General features: G+C 43.1%; 1 protein-coding gene across 4 annotated transcripts in view; it reads right to left on the bottom strand.

Moving 5' to 3' along the window:
- Positions 1-402, bottom strand: part of clstn1 (calsyntenin 1) — a 37,550-nt gene extending 37,148 nt beyond the window's left edge. For all 4 annotated transcript variants that reach the window (XM_085444637.1, XM_085444639.1, XM_085444638.1 and 1 more), the window contains exon 1: positions 114-402. In XM_085444637.1, the coding sequence (XP_085300763.1) occupies positions 114-195 (82 nt within the window). In that variant the 5' untranslated portion in view covers positions 196-402. The remainder of the gene's footprint in view (positions 1-113) is intronic.
- Between the last annotated feature and the right edge of the window lie 18,146 nt (positions 403-18,548).

Below are 18,548 nucleotides of genomic sequence, written 5' to 3'. Positions count from 1 at the left end.
TGGAGCGACTAAGTGGCTTCAGACAGCCGCAAACAAACAATAAAATGAAATAAAAGACTGTCTGCCTCTGACACTCACGAGACACAACGGGATCTAAATCCCAGCTTAGTTACCTTTAGCTGCCTCCACCGCACATAATAGTCCGAGGACCAGTCCGACTGCGGATGCAAATTGCTTGTTCCCTCGGAACCGCATCCCGACTTCGAGTTCAACCGCGGCGAAGTTAAAAACAGCCGTCTTCTTCTTCCTCTTCCCTTCGTCAGTCAGGCGGAGTGTTTGTCTCACATGAAAAATTAAATCCAGGAGATGAGTGTGTCGGTTACCACGGTAGCTCTAAGATGGCCGTCGTCGTCGCCACCGCCGCTCTGCTATCCTCTTCAATCACCGCTTCTCTCGCAGTTTTGCAGCTCGAGGCGTTCAGGGACTGTCGGAAAGAATTCCCAGACCTGTCCGGATGTACCAAAATACACACAGACCTAAATCTTACTCATGGGTGTGCGCCCGATGACACCGTTTGTGTATTAAGCAACCACCTAGTCACAGTGTAAATACAAAAAGGAGGCGTGTATTGAGATTGTTTCACCTAATGTAATGTTAAATGTATCAAAACAGACTCGTACGTATCAAATGTATCAATGAAGCTGGGATTCCCGATATTAAACGAAGAAGGACAGCCTAAATAAAACTGTATTTAATTAACTTTATCGTATGAGAGCAAAATTCAATATTATCTATTAGGAAAACCGCATCTGTCACAGCATCTGTCTAATTTTTACATTTGGGGGAGAAGTACCAAACCTGAAGTAAAATAAATGCTGCGCTGTTACAGGGAAGATTACTTATAGTTATGTGTTAAAGTTTAGTTTAAATATTGAATCGAGTGTTCTGGGTGCCAATCAAATGTAAGGCTGTGTGTAGGGAAAGGAAATATTAGTTTATCAGTCCCCATAGCAGGTAAACACATTCATGTATGAGAAGCGCCGGAATGCATGGCACATCGTACATTTTAAATGCATCCATATTTAAGTATCAGAAAACATCCATATTAGGCCAGTTGCTTAAATAACCATAACTCACATGCACTAGGATCAAATTAATACTGTTAGATGTTTAATGAAGCCTACTGGGTTGCATTTTATCTGTTTTATTTATCTATTTATTTATTTTGTCTCTTCTTTCCACCTCTATCCATTCTATGTCAGCTCTCCAAATATCCAAAATCTGAGTTTAAAATGAGCACCTGAAGGCAGCACGTGTCCAATGATGGTCAGTGACGTCAATACTGTTATTGTGGGAGCGTGCAGCTAGTTTAGCACGGGCGGCTAAACTAAGACTGAGGTCCAGGGTCAGATGCTTTCCGGTGCTATGTGGGGATCTGTGGGGATAGCAGGCTCTAAGTGGTCGCCATGATTTAAAGTGCATGGCTGATTTGAACAGAGTACTTAACACATGAAACATAGGGGCCAACAAAGGGCAGCTTGACAAATTTCCAGTTTACTTGCAAATTTGTGTTTGGCCCATGGTCACGCAGGCTGTCATCACTAGCTGCAGATCTCAGTTCCCTCAGTTATCTCAAAGGATTCCACTGGACAGGACAGAGAACATTGCTGGCAGAGAGTAGATTAAACACATAAGTGCCCGATGCGTTAAGGCCCTGGATGGATAATCCAGACATGGTAAAAATTGATATTTCAACAAGACGTCTGTACCAGAATGTGACAAAATGTATGAAACTGTTTATGTGCGAAGCTTAAAAAGCTGTTTTTAATCCTTTAGTCCTGACAGGCAAGATGGGAATTGTAAATCAAAAGTACATCCATGCATTTCACCCCATCTCTATTCCACAGAGGGACATTCAGAAAGCTCACTCTCTGTGAAAGAGGCTTGTATGGCATATTGATCATTTATGAGTTAACTACAGTCTTCACCCTGCGGAACAACCACACGGCGGTGCGCATAGCAATGTGAGAATAGCAATTCCTTGAATTGCAAATGTGGGTGGAGACTGCTATCTAATCAACACCCTCAGATATAGATAGCACCCCTAAGGAGAGGAGGATGCGAAGCAATCAAAGAATTACTTCAGATGCGTCTGCATCGCTAAATTTGCATCACACTGAGAACTTTGCTACGGCTGCTGCTCATGCAAATTCAGACACATGTAGCTTCAATTATTTTACTTGGGAAATCAGAAAGAAAAGGTCAGCAGCCCATGATGCAAACTCTCGCTGTGAAGCAAGGAATCTTGTTACATATCTGTTGATTTTTACTTCAAAAACTGTCCCAAACAAATCATATATAGATGTTGGAAGGATAGAGGCCCTCCATTAGACCTCAGCAAAGCCGCACTGGCTACAGTATTCACAGGGAAACAGCAGATAATGGGCATAGTTGTGTGAGGCCACAATTAAGTGATGGGTCCATAAACAGGAACTTCAGGGCCACCGCCGCAGAACTGGAGCACAATGCCTGTTTGTTTCCAGTTTGGCAACACATGAAGTGAACGAGAGAAAGTGGACACCCAGCACCACACACACATGCACACACATGCACGCACACAAGGCTTCTCTCACAGATCCCCGCCACTCTGGAAGAAAGACAGAGAGGCCATTATCATTTCTTTAGGATACAATGACAGTCAATAGGAGGGCTTAGTGAATAGGTGTGAGACAACAACAAAAGCTCAGGTAGGTGCAACTTCCTCAGGAGCATTTTACCCACTGTGAGAGAAACACTGTGCTCTTCAGGGGTTTTCACAACTGCTGATAGTTTAATGTCTGCTACGAATGCATTCTTACTAAGAGTAACTTAGTAGTCTGTCTCATTTGGAGCAGTGGTTTGGCTCCATAAGCAGAGCTGTACCTGTCAGCCTCACTAATATCCACACATGAGTGTTGGTAGGTAACGGATTTTTTGCTTAGTCCAAGCAGTGTTTTGGGGAAAAAAGGTTTCAGGATATCTGTCCTTTGTTATTTCTAAACAATGAAGGTGAGTCAAGCTATGGCAATGAAGACGAGCATTAAAAAAAAACAGTGACTCAACAGTGACTTCGGATTATTTGCAAGAAATCAGTGTAAGTCAACAGAGAAGTCACGAGAGATGATTGTGATGGAGTATATTATGGGGCAGCAGGGGTGTGTTGGGCAAATTTGCCTGCATGCAGACTGACCCAACCCCCACCCATCACCACCACAGTCTAAAGATATGCATGTCAGGTTAATTGGTGATTTTAAAGTAGCCGTAGGTGTGAATGGTTGTCTGTCTCTTTGTGTACCCTGACTTTTACCCTATGAGAGCTGGAATATGCTCCAGCCCACCCGCCACTTTGATTTGGATAAGAGGGAGAAAATGAATGACTGGAATATGATAGATCAACAAAGGGAAGCTGCAATAACATATGACATTTTGGATTTTGTACAGTGTTGTGCAAAAGTCTTGAGCCACCCTTGATTGCTTTAAATGTTGCTTCCAAGCACCAAACCTGAGCAACAACTTCCAGGTGAAGATCTTTCATATTGTTCTTTGAATGTTGGCAACCGTTTTCCTCATTTTCAGTCCAGACCTTGTTTGTTTGCTAACACACTCAACCCTGAAGTGCAAATCATTAAAAAAAAACATAACTCGGGAGATGAAACAGTGTTGTGTTTACACACAACAGACAATTGAGCAAAGTACTGATTTTAAACTGTATGCTTAGGGGCAAGAACAAATAATTTTTTCCCCCAATTTCTTTCGTTGAATGTGGAAAAAATACCAAAGATAACACAGTTTGACAGGCATGAAATTGTATTTTTGAACCAGTAAGGTGAGTCCCACAGAACTATTAGCTAAAAACTCAGCATATCTCAATACAGTGTTTACTGTGTCCTTAAAAAAATTAAGGAAACTGGATAATTGGAGGACAAAAGAAGTGGCAGCCATACAAACTAATCTACATCCGATGAACAGCATTTAAAAGTCAGGTTCCTTAACAAAAAGGGAAAAATCGTGCAAACACCTGACACACTACCTGACAGAAATCTGAGCCTGTTTACTGAAGCCTCATCAGAAATGGTTTCAGTAGAAGCCTGGAGAAGTATTATCTATTAAATGACAAGAAAGCTTGGCTAAAAGAATTCAGGCTGTGTGGAAGAATCAAGGCTAAGAAGAGTTTCTAGCTTCTAAAATGTAAGAATTTGCCGCTTCCCTCTCGTTTCTTGGTCAGAAACGAAAAGAAGAAGAAAAAAGAAGACATCAACAGTTTTTTCCCCTCCACTGCCGAGCTCCTCAGCATGAAATAGAATATGAAATAGCTATCCATCACAGAGAGCGACCACACTTCTTCATCTTCCAGGCAAGGATTTGGAGTTTAGATACATTACAAGGCTATCATGGTTGAAGGTCATGAATGCCTCATGGATGCTCACATTCTTTAAAAACCTTTCCACCTCAGTTGCCATCCTTCTGCCCGCGCTGCACACACAGCATGGACAGCAGGGGTTGAACGTGTTTAGTCACTGACCGTAGGAATCGCACCATCAGAGACGTTACTGTGGGCTGCAATCATGGTGGGCGGCTGGCAGCAAACAGAGCATGAAAAAGACTCGACTGCTACCATGGGAATCAAAGTGGCCGTGACCATTAAAGACTACGGCTTCTCAATATTCTGTTTCCTGTTTCATGTCTAGACTGCGGCTTGTGTCATTAAAGATCACAAAGTTTTGGCTTTTCCTCCCAGGAGAATTTGGACTTCTGTTATCTGTCCTACTTTTTTGATAACAGGCACCGGCTTTACCGAGAATAATTATTCAGAAGGTGATTGTTTGGCACAACAGAAACATTAAGTAATGACTTCCTAGATGGGAATTTATATTAATGATGTGTACAGACCAAATTATTTGTTTTTGTTAGTATTTCTTTCACAAAGGAGCAGCATATTCGTCCCAGGATTTAATTGGCCCCAGGAAAACAAAGCTCAGCAAAGTTATTTTAGTGGATTAAAGTTTTTCATGCCAATTTCCCTCCATTTTTAAAAAAATTTAAAGTCACATTCTCTTTCTATATCTGAAGATCAAAATGTATCCCACGCATGCTGAATTTGTGTCGCCTCATCCATTTGTAATCCTCAATTTTCTGAGAACATTTTCATTGAAAGATTCATTTTCTATAAACCGAGGCTTTTTTTTTCTGCTTCGGTACGGGTGTCTCCTTGACTTTGCTCATGACTGCAGTTTTTAAAAAACCCTCAGCTGGGGAGAAATTAAATCTCACTTTAGAAATTCGGGACAATATCAAGTTCTTCCAAAGGAAATTTTAAAGCCGATGGCTATACGTGCAGGAGCCCGGCAACAAATCACACAAAGAACCTAAGCTGTGCACCTTTAAGCTGCCTTTGCCATCTAATTCAAACATTTCCCACAGGGAACGTTTAAAACATACCCGTGGTGACTGATTCCTCTCCACTTAAGAAGCTCTCATTTATCTTGCTGCCTTGGGCTGTCACTTGTGGTCATTTATTAAACATATGCTCTTCCTTAATGTGTACAAACTCTGTCTACAAATGGCCTGAAAATGCACTGTCAGTGGTCCTTTTATTTTTTATTTTTAAACAGTCCCACCGTCATTAATCAGGAGCCAATACAAATCCTGTCAGTGCACGGAGCCGACGTGATGAGACACAGAAATCTGTGCATTTCTCTTTTTGTTTTCATTTTCCACAGTGACGCAATGCAGAATTCCAGCTGCCCAGTTTATTTTAGGGGTGATATATGTGGAGTAATATGCACACTGATCAAAACCTGATCAAGCACTTTGTCCCTCTGTGCTATTGCAGTTTTAGCGGTGCCTCAGGTCTCATTGTTACTGATTAAAGACACGGAGTGAGTGGGAATGTAGCAGATGGAGGCGTGATAACCTAACAGAGCACTGTGGTCCACTCAACAGGGTTCAAGGATCTTGCAGATTAAACTTTCACTTAGCACGTTCAGGAATATTCATGAGAGCTGCATTTTAGGTTAACGCTGGTACCAGACATCACATGTGTTTGATTTCATTTTGAAGGCAGAGCTTAAACATAATTCTTAGCCATCTTTGTGTTAATATGTGGTGGATTCCAGATGGGCATCAGGTTGCTCAGAAGGGGGCGGGTGCAATGATTGTTATATTATTGTTTTAGGACCTTCACCCCTGAACCCTACAGAAGGTCACCTCTGACACGCCATGGAGACTGTTCATAGGGGGTCAAGCTGGTGTGAAACTCTCACCTCCTTGGCTTTATTGCCTTGGAGAGTTTAGGGAGGGGGCACTAACATGGCTGTCACCCCAACTCCAATCAGTCATTTGTGATATGCAAGGTCTCTTGACTCCCCAGAGTCTTTCATTTTAAGCGCTGAATATTAGGAGCCTGGGGATGGCAGCTGATGAATACAGACATGCCGGACAAAGTTGGAGTGTTCAGATGTAAATGAAGTACCAGCGATTTCCAACCACAGACACTAAAAATGCCAAGGTGGTACTCAGAACTTGACTTATAAGAGCAGAGCACCTGCTCAGCAAATATAAAGCAGGACTTGATCCAACAGTGTGCGCTGTGGCAGTGCATGAAAAGTGGAAATCGAGGGGAGAAGTTTAAACGCTGATGATAAGTGATGGAAAAAATGGTTCACACTGATAATTTCATAAATTAGAGTAGAAATGATTAAAGCATTAAAACAGCTGCTGGAATAATAGCTGACAATTGAAATAAACCATAAAGTAGATAAGTAAAAGAAACAATTTGCTAGATTTACTGAGTAAATGAGATAAAAACACTGCAGCTTCTGGCCACTTGAGGCAAGTCGGTCACCTTAGGCCTCAGTCACACAGGCCTAGAGGCCTTCTGGCAGTTGCTAGGGTAAAATGTGTATGCCCCAGTTCATTGGCAAGTGGTTCCTGGAAATTGCTGAGTGTCTGAGTTTGCAAACAAATCACCACCTTCCATAGAAATTACCAGTCACTGTGGCAATCTGCAAGCGACCAAAACATTTGCAAGGTAGTTTTCGATGCACCACCACACATCACTTTGTGACCAGTTTCTTGCCCATTGATACGCTTATTGATTCCGCTTACACTTGTGCTACAATCAGCTGATTTCAGTTCCTGTGCAAGAGGAGAAAATTAGAGGCTCAGAAAGGATGAGAAGGTGATGGTAAAGTGGAAACTGTATCCAGGACAAGTGCAAAACAGCATTATGCTGCTAACACCACTTTGGCTGTTTACAAGCACCTGCACAGACAGTATGCTAATGCTAAGCTAGACAAGGACCCAAAGTGTCTGCTGACTGCAGCCCAGCAGCCAGACCCTTAACTTCAACAGGCTTCTGGCTACAAAGAAAAAAACATTTTACAGGCCAAAAAGTTAACAATGAGGTTTTAAAATATTGAGTCCAGAAACAAAAGTTAGCTCTGCCCATCTTTAATGCACAACCTTTAATAAATAATTGAAAAAGGTTAGTTCAGAACAGTCAAATAGTGCAAACAGACTCCTATACACTAGATTTTAGTATATAACAGTCTTCAGCTTAAAACTAACAAACGAACAAACAAAAAGTCTATTAACAGCCACTCCCTATTTAAGATGGTGCCTCTTTGTCACAAAAAGACTAATGAAGATTGTGTCTGTATCAAACGGATAGGAAGCAGAGCTGGAAGTGGAAGTGTTGAGTGGGAGTGACCAGCAGGATGGACGTGATATTCGTATGTGAGTGGGACATCTCAGGTTGGGTGGGTTAGAGACAAAGTTGGAGAGGCAAGGCTGAGGTGGTTTTGACATGTGCAGAGGAAGCTTAGGAAATAGATGGAGCAGAGGATGTTGAAGATGGAGGAACCAGGCAGGAGGATAAGAGGAAGACAAAAGAGAAGGTTCAAGGAGGACATGCACAGGGTTGGTATGACTGAAGAGGATAATAGGGATAGGGCGACACACAGATGATCCACTGGGATCAGCTGAATGAAGAAGAAGAAACTCTAGGACCAAAACTTTGGATATACCTCAAGCTCTAAAAGTTGTGTTCAAAAGTCTGATTCCAACAGCGCCACTAATAAAGTTAACATGAATGATCCTCAGCCTGTTCATTTTTTTAAATATCATCCACTTAAAACATAAATGTTTGGAAAAAGACACGTGAGGGTGATAAAGTTTTGACAGGCTTCTCCTATTTTAGCTAACAAACATAACACTTGACACACACTCACACAAAACACACACAAATGTGTCCACCCACACACCGGATAAAGCTAATAACACAGACCTATGTTAACCCATTTTAACAACCCCCAAGTTGAGACATGTCTGTGATTAAAATCTCTGTCCCTGTTTTTGTATATAGGAAAATCTGCTGTCCAGACAGGGGGAAGTGAGCAGTCTTCTCCATCATTACCCTTGAAGGAGGCCCATATGGTGAGTGGGTTATATTAAAGTGGAGGTTAGAAATGGATCAGAGCCAGTGTGTGGTGTGCTCCATGATTTCTGGCTGAGCAGTGTAGTCGGGAGCATGCTGACCCAGAAGCTGTAAAAAACCAAAAAAGAAAGAAATCTGCTAAATCCAATGAATTCAAGTAAGTTTAGAGATTTGAAAAGAATACAAAAGGAAGGTTCAGTACTCAAAGTTAAGCTTCATTTCAGGTGTTTACATAAGATCATAAAGATAAAGATCAATTTAATTTAATTAAAGAGCAGAAATATTCCCCCCTTTGAAATTGTAAGTCTTGTGGGCTGTAATGACAGTAATTTGTTCTCTTAATCTCTTCCCCAAACAATATTTGGGGAAGGGACTCATCCAGGCTGGAGAAACTGATCAGGAAGGCTAGCTCTGTGGTCGGCATGAAGCTGGACACTCTGGTGACAGTGGCAGAGAAAAGGACATTAAAGAAACTGATGGACATTATGAACAATGCTGGGCATCCTCTGCACACGGCCATAAACAATCAGAAGAGTCTGTTCAGTGACAGGTTGCTTCTCCCCAAGACAAGAACTAACAGACTTAAAAACTCCTTTGTCCCACACGCCATCAAACTGTTTAACTCCTCTCTGGAGGGGAGAGGGAGGGGAAACAGGAGGACAAAGGAGGGGGGAACAACTAAGCTGTAGTGCCTCTTCACCTCACTGTACAATACCTTGTGCAATACAGTGCAATAGACTCAATACTTGAAATGTGCAATTCACTTGTATTTTTATTTTTTATTCCTATTTATTCTATTTATCCCCTTTGTATATTTTATTTATATTTGTCTCTGTATTTATATGTGTGTGTGTGTGTGTGTGTGTGTGTGTGTGTGTGTGTGTGTATATATATATATATATATATATATATATATATATAAAACAATTCTGTAACTGTAACTTCGGTCGTTGCTGTGCTTTTTGGAAGTCGAATTTCCCAGAGGAACCCACCCGAGGGATTAATAAAGTTCTATCTTATCTTATCTTATCTTATTTGATCCCCTCCTGTGGTATTTAGTTACTTAGTTCACCCTCATGTCCCTCAACACATGTAAAGCTGGTGTTAAGACATTAGAGCAAAGGACATATCAGGGTCTGTGCAGTCAGCTTGACTGAGGTCCCATTATGTTATAGTGTTTGTGTCCTGCTCCCAGACTGCACATAATTATGTAGTTAGTCTGCCATTAACTCAGATCAGCGATTATTAACTGACCGGGTCAGCGCTGCAGAAGGGGAGCAATTGAAGTATTCCCAGGTCACACTCAAAGTCAGTTCATGCCCCCACCAGCTAAAAAAAAACCAAACAGTTAGAGCTACTGGAAATGACTCTGAGCTTTAACACAGTGTGACACATGATCCCCAGGCTCATGTTTTAAGATGTCCTTTAGACTCTGCAACAAAGTCCACGGCTAAGATTGTCAGAATGGACGCATCAGCACTGCGTGATGCTCAGGAAGGTGGAAAGCTGCTTCTAATGCATCCATTTTGTTAATTGGGTTCGTTCATTATAGATTTTGTTGAGCTTGGCCTTTTCTCTACAAAAGTCTGTCTCTTGTCCAAGTTGAACGGCCAGTGATGCACTTACTGATTGCTCTGGGTGCCTCAATGCGATACATTGCACAAGGTGATTGAATTTATTTGATTATTCAAAATCTCAGTGCGGCAAGCAAATAGAAAGACCAGACAAGGACTTAAGCATTCAAAAGGAGAGTGGCCGGGCTTAGGTGAGAAAGCTCTGTCTACGTTATCAAACCGAGGACGTTTTTGAGGTCACTTTGATTCAGGCTGACGGGATCACCTGGATTTATAGGGCAGATATTAAATATTCTGTTCATATAATAAGTCCTGAAAGATCAAGCGCAGTCATATCTTAATGACCTCATGGTGACATTGCAGTAAAGCCCTTTGGACAACGAGAGGCGGAGCCATCAGCTATCAGGCTCCTCTACTTTCCCGTGAAACCAGCTCAGTTTGGGTGTATTGGATACGATTAGTCTCCTAGCCATGCTGCTATAGGCCCAGGAATGCTCCCACTGAGCTCTCTTTCACCCATCATCACTACTGCATGTCATTAACTTTGTGTCCTCTCTCTCCCCAAGGTTTGACCCCTTTTCCCCCTCGATACTTTCTCTCCTTCTACATTTCTGCAGCTGTTTCTGGATCTAAAGTGCCACATTTCCCGATCGGCATGTTCCACTAGTTCATGCTCTTCCTTTGCCTTACTACCCCCACACTTCCCAGCCCAACCGGTTAAGCCTAGTTCTGAGATTTTTTCCTGTTAAAAGGGAACATTTTTTTTCTGCACCGTCACCAAGTGCTTTTTCAAATGCTCCTTTGGCATGCACTAAGTGAATACCAGCGTGTGTTTAACATAATGCATGAGTCAAGTGTTAGAGGCACACAACAGTATATTATTCAGCAATAACCACACATCACCGGCCAATTCAGGACTCATTCTTTGTGTATGTACACTACACATATGCGTGTGTGTGTGTTGGTAGAGCAGGATATATATTTTGCATGAATAAAGCCCTGGGTACATTGGTGTCAGCACTCCCAGAGACCTGATGGGATGAGGAAGCAGCAGATTTTGGCAGCTGTGTGTTGAGAGGATTATTTAGTGAAAGGACCTTCACTTTCTCATTTCGTGTGACCTTTTAATTATTGATTTTCAGCTCACTAGGACTCATCTCGCCTCTCATCTCCTTTCCTTCTTCTCGTCTGTGCCACCGCCTCTCCCTTTATCTTCGCGGCTCTTCTTCTTCCAAAACACAAAATCACTCATAGCAACCCAAACGCACGTGCACCAAATTCGTCTTGTCCTTTCTCTCCCACTCGCTTCTCCCTCATGTGCGTCTCCCTGTCTTGTCTCCATATTAAAATGCGTCGCTGCTGGCCGCTAGCTGCAGTGTCAGCAGGGGGGAATGAGGAAGGTAATTCATACCGGGCTGTCACTGAAACTGGAGGTGAGTAAGCACACCTCTACCCTGAAAAGACAGCCAGAAATGAGCCCAGCAAAGGACCTTAGAGGCATCAATAATCCAGCATCTCTCCTTGCACTAACAACAGCCTCACACGATCTCATTAAACACTGCACGCTCCTGGTGCTGGCGTATATTTGTACTGTCGGAGCTCAGATTGAGATAAATGGGAGCTCACGCTACCTGCAACGCCCCTGAGAGCACACACCCCCTGAGCTATAGCTATCAGTGAATTATATTATTTGGTCAGATCCACTTAGTTCTCTGTGGAGATGGTGACACAAGCCTCTCGATGAGAAGCGATTCCTGTGAAAAGATGTCGGTTCGTAGAAAGCCTTGGATGTGTTTACACCCACATGAGGTATATTTTAGAGCACCAGCCCAGTTCTCTGAGACACCAGTGTAAACAGACTGTCACGGTTCTCACTGGAGCTCTATTACCAAACCCACAAGGACACACACACACACACACACACACACAGAAAAGCAAACAGCCACATTCCCAGTGACAAGCAGACACTCATTGAGACAAAAATACAGTATATAGAGCATATGTCTGTGTATCTTTGTGAGGGGTTGGACTCTGTTCCAATATGTCACTGTCCCTTGTGAGAGACAGTTGAGTAGGGGTGGGTATACTTGTATCTGCTTCGGTTCTCTGACTGCACATTGGGGGTTTTCTCCAGTGAACAATCGGATTGTTTCCCTGTACCTTAGGGTCTGGGAATCGGTCCTCAGGAGCCTTTGAACTCATGTGTCAACTGAAAGTTCAGAGTACCCAGCTTTGTTGGAGTACCTGGGTGTTGTGCTTGCAGGTGACCCTGCTGGGGATTCCACTGTTCTGGTGCGGGACAACAGCGAGATCTGGAGGTGTGTGAATGAGAGGAAGAGCCTGTCCAATGTGTTATTGGACTTCTGTCACTGATTGTCTATAATGATGTTTGAGCATAAAGGTGTTCGTAAGGAAACCACAGGTTGCAGATCAATCAGTGATTTTGTAGTTGTATTGCTTGTCTATGTCTTGGACATTCAGGTGAAAAGAGGAGCGAGTTGTCAACTGATCATCACCAGCCATGTGGTGAAAGTGTGCTAGAAATCGACGGAGGTCCTCAATTCCCACCTTCAGCAACGCGTCGATTGCATTCCAGAAAGGCTGCCGGCGTTTAATCTGAGTGGACCATGTTCTTCATCTCCATTGCCGAGGGGGCTGCATGAAGATGTGGCTGCAAGGTAGTTGGTGCTTTTTGTGACAGTAAACCCTAAATCAGGTGGTGAACAATGGAGGTGAAGTTGCTGAAAAAGGAGTTCTGTCAGGTTTGGTTTGCTTGTGAGACTCTGGAGGCAGTTGGCAGGTACCAACAAGCCATTGGAGCGTGACTCTTCGGAGTAGCTGAAGCATAAACGGGCGTGTGAGGAATTTGGTGGGGCGAATGAGCAAGATACTCTTTCAGCCTTAAAATGATTCTGGCAAACTCTTTGGCAACTCAGTAGGGGTAGTAGTTCCATTTCGTGGAATGACAAGTCTGAGGCCTTTCATACAGGAAGCAGAGTCTGAGGACGAGCCCATTATTGGGGCAGGGGTCAGTGAGGTAGTTAAACAACTCCTTGTTGGCAGGGTCCCCGGGGGGGAATGAGATGCAGCACGAGTTTCTCAATTCTCTGGATGTTGTTGGAGTGTCTTGGCTGACACATAAAAGTCTGGCACAGTGCCTGGTGTGGTAGTCTGCCTTTTAAGAAGTGAGACCAGTGACTGGCTTCCAACTTTAAGGTGATCACAGTCCTCAAATGGGGTACGCCAGGGTACTGAAGAGCAGAGTCCGTCTGTTAGTCAAACTTCGGATTCAAGAGGAATGATGTGGTTTTTGTCCTGGTCATGGAACGCTGGACCAGGTCTTTGTCCTCTCAAGGATTTAAAGGTGCATGGAAGTTTTCCCAACCAGTCTATGTCTGTTATGTGGCCTTTGAAAAGGCATTCAATCACATCCTTTGGAGGATCCACTTTAGTTGCTGAGGAACTTGTTTCTGCTTCTTTTTGATGAAGTGCTTCTGTTGGCTTCAATGTGTTGGGTGACCTCCAGCTCACACTGGGCATTTTGCAGCCAACTGTGAAGCGGCAGGAATAACAATCATCCTGTATCTCTACCCTCACCTATAGTCACGAGTTTGCCTCAGTGAGCCCCCAGATGAGGTGAAGGAGGTAGCCAGGGAAAGGGCGGTTTGGATCTGGACCTGATAAGGGGTAGAAAACTGAATGGATGGATGAACATCCTGACACACAAAATGAAATACACAACTAAGCACGTCATATAATCCTAAAATAGATGGTTTAAGGCACTGGATTAAGTGTGATGCCCTAGCTTTGGCAGTTTGTTATAGAAACACAAACATTCATTCCTGCCAGGCTGCTGCCTGAGTACCAACACAGTTCAAAATAGTCATTTATGTGCACTCACCTCTAAAAGAGGCTCTCTGCCCCGCATCTCCTCTTTGCATCACCCCCAGGATAATTCTGTCCCAGGTATTTTAGGAATCTGTCTCGGGATAAGACAATCTGGGGACAGCTGCTCTCTAATTTTAAGTGGAGGGCCTGAGGATATGGGTGTCACAGAGAGAGCTGAGAGCCAGTGGATATTAAAACCAGTAAGAAAGCTACGTGTTGCATGTGCGTGGCAGAATATCATTGCACCAGCACCTCTGACTACCATTCCCAAGGGACCCCTCCTGAGGAGGTCAGGACCTGATCTAAGGGCAAAGAGTGAACCTCACTCCCCATCTCCACCAGTCAATTCATGATCCACTATGACAGTTTCAGTTGTTGTTGCCGTGGCAACACCATCTGCCGATCCAAGGAAAGCATTCACAGTGACACCTCCCCCTGTGTCATGGGAGTATAATTAAAGGGTTTGTTTGCTGGTGCAAGTGAGGCAATTGTTAAATGAGAAAATATATAATTTATGTCAAGAAAGAAAAAACAAACTTGTTTTGTGTGATCTGGTTGGTCCATATGCCAGACCTGAAAATAATTAGCTTGAAATGTTGTCATCAGTCACTAATATCTGCATCATCATCTGATGCTAACAGGTGCTAACAGGAGCTGCTGCTGCTGTTACATAAGATCCAGTTGGTTCATTACAGTGCATTAGCATCAGACCACTGATGCTCTGAATCAAAGCTGGTTCTATTACAATCGTGCCAGCAACGCTTTCCGGAACTGGTATTGGCGCATGCATTTCCAAATTCTTACGTGGGAGTCATGCACGAGGTCAATAAGGCGTTCCAGAGTGTGTCCTTCAGCCAGAGGCTTGCTGAGGTGGTTCACAGAGAAGCTACTGCAGGGTGCCGTCTTCCAGATGATCCCGACCTCTGCTGCCTGTGATGGAGGAGGCGAGAGGAGTTAAAAAAGGAGTGAAAAATAAAAACTATGTTTTGTGCAGGGCAAAGGTAGATGTAGCAGCGCCGGGGCTGCAGGAGATCAAAACAAATTTGAACCTCCGTGATGTTATTGATTCTTTGACACAGAGGTAAAATATGGGGATTTCTTACAGCTGTGGCTTGTGGTGTTATCATTATTAGATTGTAATCATTTGTAGAAGGTGTTGAAGCTTTTTCTTGTCCATTTTCTTTGTGGGAAGCAAGAAAGTTACAAAAGGTAGTGATTGCTCTGAGTGTGATGGGCTTTTTGGATGATGTGTTTCTCAGTCTAGGCTCTGTCAGTGGAAAGGCCTGTTTCTCTCAGGCTGATTGCTCATTGTTAGTGTAAAGGGATGAAGCTGGGAAGAAGAAGTGATCTTGTGCTAATTTCTGGAAACAAACAAAAACTTGGCGTGGTGTTGAAAGAGAAAGATCTAGCTAGGCAGGATAGTTTCCAAGCATTGGAGCTTTTGTTAATTACTTAAGGGGGCTTAAGGGAAACTTTAATGAAGATGCCCCACGACTCATGTTTGCACCAGAGGTCCTGCAGCTTGTTATAAAGCAGGCATAATCCCACCGAGACAGTCAGTCTTCATTCAGACCTAATCACAGTTTATAGTTTGGCTGTTCCTCGAAATGACTTCTCTTCAGATTAGTTTGACCTCTGCTCAGAAAAAGACTAATATTTCTTCTGCAGTCAGCAGTGTCCGCTCCACCTGCACAGAGTTATAATGTCAGAGGAGTCACTATAGGCTACGGCCACACCGTCACAGTGGCGTGATGGATGTCAGCTCTGCCAGCTCCTGCTGAGAACGCTGAGTCATTTATCGCATTCCCAGCGTTCAGCAGTACGCTGCACCGGCTTCAATGCTCCGAATGTTTACCTGAGGTCAAAATCCACAAATAGCTCCGTGCATCACTCTTTATCCTGCTTTGAATGAGTCTGATTTGATAGTTTATCATATTTAGCACTTGCATCAACAGTTTGTTCCAGTTTATAACCTGAGTTTCAGGCGAGGGAAAACAGAAATCTCAGTCTACAGACTCCATCGTGTAGCGAAAAGAAAGCAGAGTAATAAATACAGCTTTGAACTTGAGAGCTCCGAGTCTGTTTCATTAATCAATGCCAGAGCTGCTGCTGGCTGTTCATCTTTCTTCTCCTCCCCTGCCTCCTCAGGGAGGAATTTTATCACTTTAAGGTTTGAGCATTTTTACATTCCTCCCTCACTCATTCGGTGAATTGAAATGAGAGAGGGAGTCTGGAGAATTTTATGGAGTGTCTACTTTTCATTTTCTTTCATTGCAAACCAAACAAAAATAAACAAAGTTGCGACAAACGCTCCAACCAATCCAGGGTTGTGAGGAGAGGCTGCAGTTGAGCCCTGCTGTCACTGGAAGACGGGCGGTCAGTATCTAAAAATACAAAATTTGCTCCCAGTTTTTTGAGTTGTGAAATCCAGCTGTCCTGTTTGAGGCACAACTGTAGTTGGCTGCAGCACTCGTGTTGTTGTTGTAGCTGGATCTTCTCTAAACACAGTCTAAGAATATGCCGGTCATCCAGCAACAGCACCCTCACTCACTCAAGCTTATTTCAGTCAACATACTTCAGGCCTGATGGCGCACCCATAAACTGACACCAAGTTACAGACCTGTGTTGATATTTTAAAGCTTGAGGGGAAACTTGTGCGTATGATTCTTGAATAGTAATTATATTTATACCCTTTGAACTGTTTGTATTTGCACATATACAGGATGTTGGGTCTGGATTTACCACCTGTTAAATTATGTCACTACACTCTGATAGCATAGAAACTATTAATTAACCATTAATAGATACAAAAATTAGACTAGCTTTCCAAATCTCATTGTAAGTTCTGGGTTTACTCTAGAATGGTTTAACACATGCAGTCTCTGATTATCCAACACACCCTTGTGAATTCTCTCCACAATATTCTCCTTTTCAGTGTGTCAAATGCAAAGAGCGGAGATGACATCTCCATATATTTTGCCTACGCGCTGTAATGTGTGCACGAAATAAATCTCATTCAGAGGAAGCACTGGAGTGGGAATCCTGGAGGTGGACAGGTATTTTGATCCCGAGAGTATATTGTGGAAATAAGCTTCTGTCAAAATGATATCACAGCTAGAAAGAAGTCGAGCAGATGGCGGGAGTTGGTACGCCTTCAGGGGAGCTCAAAGACTGAGTGGAAGCTGTGGATCTTTGTTGCCACTGTTTTGGCTGTTATGGTCAGTGGTTGACCCCACAGCAGCTCAATGGCCATATGGCCTGGTTTCACAGCTACCAGGCACAGCAGGGATTTAGCACAGCATGGAAGAATGTGGAACTGACTCTGGTGGGAAAAGCAATGTTTCATTACTGCACTAAAGAAATGCTGTTATGAATTAAACAGCATTTAAAGGCACACAATACAAATGCAACTGTGGCATTGAAACTGATAGCAGGTACGGTCAGCATAATAATAAAACACCAGGGGAAGTAGCGGCTAAGTGCTGATAATCAAATACCCTTGGTAAACTGATCATCAGTATGTGTGATCACCTCTATAAAAACAGAGGTTTTGGCATTTTGCTGGTCCGTCACATTCAGGTGTTTATTAACAGAATTTTACAATCTTCCCAGGAGTGAACGTACCTGCAAATTCAACCGTTCAATGCTCACAAAAATGCAAGAAACTCAGCAATAGCTGCACTAGACTCTACAGGCCTCAGTTAGCATGTTGAATGCTAAGATTCATGACAGCACACACCAGGAGAAAGCCTCTTCTCTCTAAAAAGAACATGGCAGCATGCCTCAGGTTTGCAAAGTTGCATCTGGGCAAATCACAAGACTCAACGACAAACAAGATCTAAGTGGAGATGTTTGGTCATATTGCACAGCATGCCATCTGGTGAAAACCAAACACAGCACATCAGCACAAATGCCTCATAGTAACTGTGAAAGTTACGATGGAGGGGTGATAATTTGGGCTTGTTTTACAGCCACAGGACCCCGACCTCTGGCAGTCACTGAGTCAACCATGAACTCCTCTGTATACAAAAGTATTTTCGAGTCAAATGTGAGGCCGTCTGTCCGACAGCTAAAGCTTGGCCGAAAGTGGGTCATGCAACAGGAGAATGATCCAGAGCAGACCCGGTCCGGACCTCAACCAGACTGAGATGCTGTGGTGGGACCTTACAAGAATTCTTTCACAATTATGTGAGAGACTGATAAAGTCATACAGGAACAAAACAGCTTCAAGTTATTACTTGACTCATGAGGTGTTCACAGGACTGCAGAGAGTCCTGTGAAAGAAATATCTCTGTCACAGGACTGCACGTGAGCATGAGGAAGAAATCGATTTGCAGTGAGAAGTAATTCCTCTACTTTCATGGCAGAAATGGAGAGCAGTAATGGCGGGTATGTAATTTCAGACGCCTTTTCCTTAAAGCATCGGCACATCAGAGGGACACATTTTATGCAGGATGTACCAAACGTAGGTGAGTTTTGGTGATATTCCCCTCAGGATATGCATAAATTAAATAAAAGTTGTTTTTAAAAAATAGTTAAATTATTTCTTTGTTGTGGTGTTCAAAATATGGATGAGTTAAAGCAATATGTGAAGAATCTTTGGAAATTAGACACTAAATTAGCAACATTATTGAGTTTTGTGGAAAATTCTATTTTAGCAGATGAAGCAG

Source organism: Copadichromis virginalis, linkage group LG20, assembly GCF_057382275.1.
Source record: "Copadichromis virginalis isolate Kocher_CV1m ecotype Utaka linkage group LG20, C_Virginalis_male_GT1.1, whole genome shotgun sequence".
NCBI classification, from domain to species: domain Eukaryota; kingdom Metazoa; phylum Chordata; class Actinopteri; order Cichliformes; family Cichlidae; genus Copadichromis; species Copadichromis virginalis.
This window is presented reverse-complemented; position numbering and strand designations above follow the sequence as displayed.